The 1,240-nt window shown below is 74.4% G+C and overlaps 1 protein-coding gene across 1 annotated transcript; it reads right to left on the bottom strand.

The window, feature by feature from the left end:
* Window positions 1-16: 16 nt before the first annotated feature.
* On the bottom strand, window positions 17-1,231 carry QTRT1 (queuine tRNA-ribosyltransferase catalytic subunit 1). Its single transcript, XM_085321007.1, has 4 exons — window positions 1,149-1,231; window positions 921-1,030; window positions 744-828; window positions 17-669 (listed from the first exon to the last, which is right to left on the bottom strand). Exons 1-4 carry the CDS (start codon window positions 1,179-1,181, stop codon window positions 517-519), a joined length of 381 nt encoding a protein of 126 aa, XP_085177133.1. The 5' UTR covers window positions 1,182-1,231; the 3' UTR covers window positions 17-516.
* Between the last annotated feature and the right edge of the window lie 9 nt (window positions 1,232-1,240).

Raw genomic sequence — 1,240 nt, 5'->3', positions numbered from 1 at the left:
CACCGAAACCCAGGGATTTGGTACAAAAATGTATGTGTAGAAAGGAGAACAGCGCCGGGGGCGAAGCGGGGCCGCCCGCACCGCCGGCCCTGCCCGGGGGTCCCGTGCACCCGGCACGGCTCCGGCGCAGCTCCAGCTCCCCGGCACAGGCCTGGCACAGCTCCAGCTCCCCAGCATAGCCCCGGCTCCCCAGCACGGCTCCGGCTCGCCGGTGCGGCTCCAGCACCGCTCCAGCTTCCCAGCACAGCTCCGGCACGGCTCCAGCTCGCTGGCGCAGCTCCAGCACGGCTCTGGCTTGCCAGCACAGCTCCGGCTCGCCGGCATGGCTCCGGCACCGCTCTGGCTCCCCAGCACGGCTCCGGCACGGCTCTGGCTCGCCGGCGCGGCTCCGGCACCGCTCTGGCTCCCCGGCACAGCTCCGGCACGGCTCTGGCTCGCCGGCGCGGCTCCGGCACCGCTCTGGCTCCCCAGCACGGCTCCGGCACGGCTCCGGCTCGCCGGGACGGCTCCGGTCCGTCAGTCCAGCGGGATGTCGACGGAGGCGAGCGCCTCGACGGCCCAGGCCGGGTACTTGTCCCGGGAGCCGTACATGGTGCGCATGAAGTCCCGGACGAACTGGGGGAAGCGCTGGGCCAGGATGCTCTCCCGCACGGAGCGCATCAGCTGCAGCTGCGGGACAGCCGGGGCTCAGGGGCGGTGCCCCCCCCCCCCCGAATCCCCCCCCCCGGATCCCCCCAGCTCACCTGGTAGGCGATGTTGTGCACGGTGAGGTGGTGCAGGGCGGCCGTGTCGCTGCGCAGCAGCGCGTGCAGGTACGCGCGGCTGTACCTGCGCGGGGAGGGAGCCCGTGACGGGGCGGCGGCGGGTGGGGGGCCAGGGCCGCCCTGCACCCCCACCCCCCCCTCGCCACCGGCACGTACCCCCGGCACGTCGGGCACTCGCAGTCCGCGTCGATGGGCCGGAAATCCTTGGCGAACTGCTTGTTCTTCAGCTGCAGGGAGCCCCAGGGCACCAGGGCCGAGCCGAAGCGCTGCGGGGGCCGGGAGCAGGGTGAGGGGCGGCGCTGGGATACGGGACCCCCCCCCGCCCGGGTCACCCCCCTTCCACCCCACTCTCCAGCTCCAGCCCGGCCCCGCGCCGCCGCTTACCGCCGTCCGCGTGGGGAAGACGCAGTCGAACATGTCGCAGCCCAGGGCGACGCAGACCACCAGGTCGGTGGCGTAGCTGGGATGAGCCGGGC

This window comes from Rhea americana, unplaced genomic scaffold (genome assembly GCF_003343005.1).
Source record: "Rhea americana isolate MKP2758 unplaced genomic scaffold, rheAme1 scaffold_677, whole genome shotgun sequence".
Classification (NCBI taxonomy): Eukaryota; Metazoa; Chordata; class Aves; order Rheiformes; family Rheidae; genus Rhea; species Rhea americana.
This window is presented reverse-complemented; position numbering and strand designations above follow the sequence as displayed.

What these genes read in the sequence shown, in the direction of transcription:
- QTRT1 (XM_085321007.1), bottom strand. Translation starts at nt 1,181, where the DNA reads ATGTTCGACTGCGTCTTCCCCACGCGGACGGCG. An exon ending in TCTTCCCCACGCGGACGGCG is followed by an intron (nt 1,031 to 1,148) that starts GTAAGCGGCGGC and finishes CGGCCCCCGCAG; the next exon opens with CGCTTCGGCTCGGCCCTGGT. An exon ending in TGCACAACATCGCCTACCAG is followed by an intron (nt 670 to 743) that starts GTGAGCTGGGGG and finishes GCTGTCCCGCAG; the next exon opens with CTGCAGCTGATGCGCTCCGT.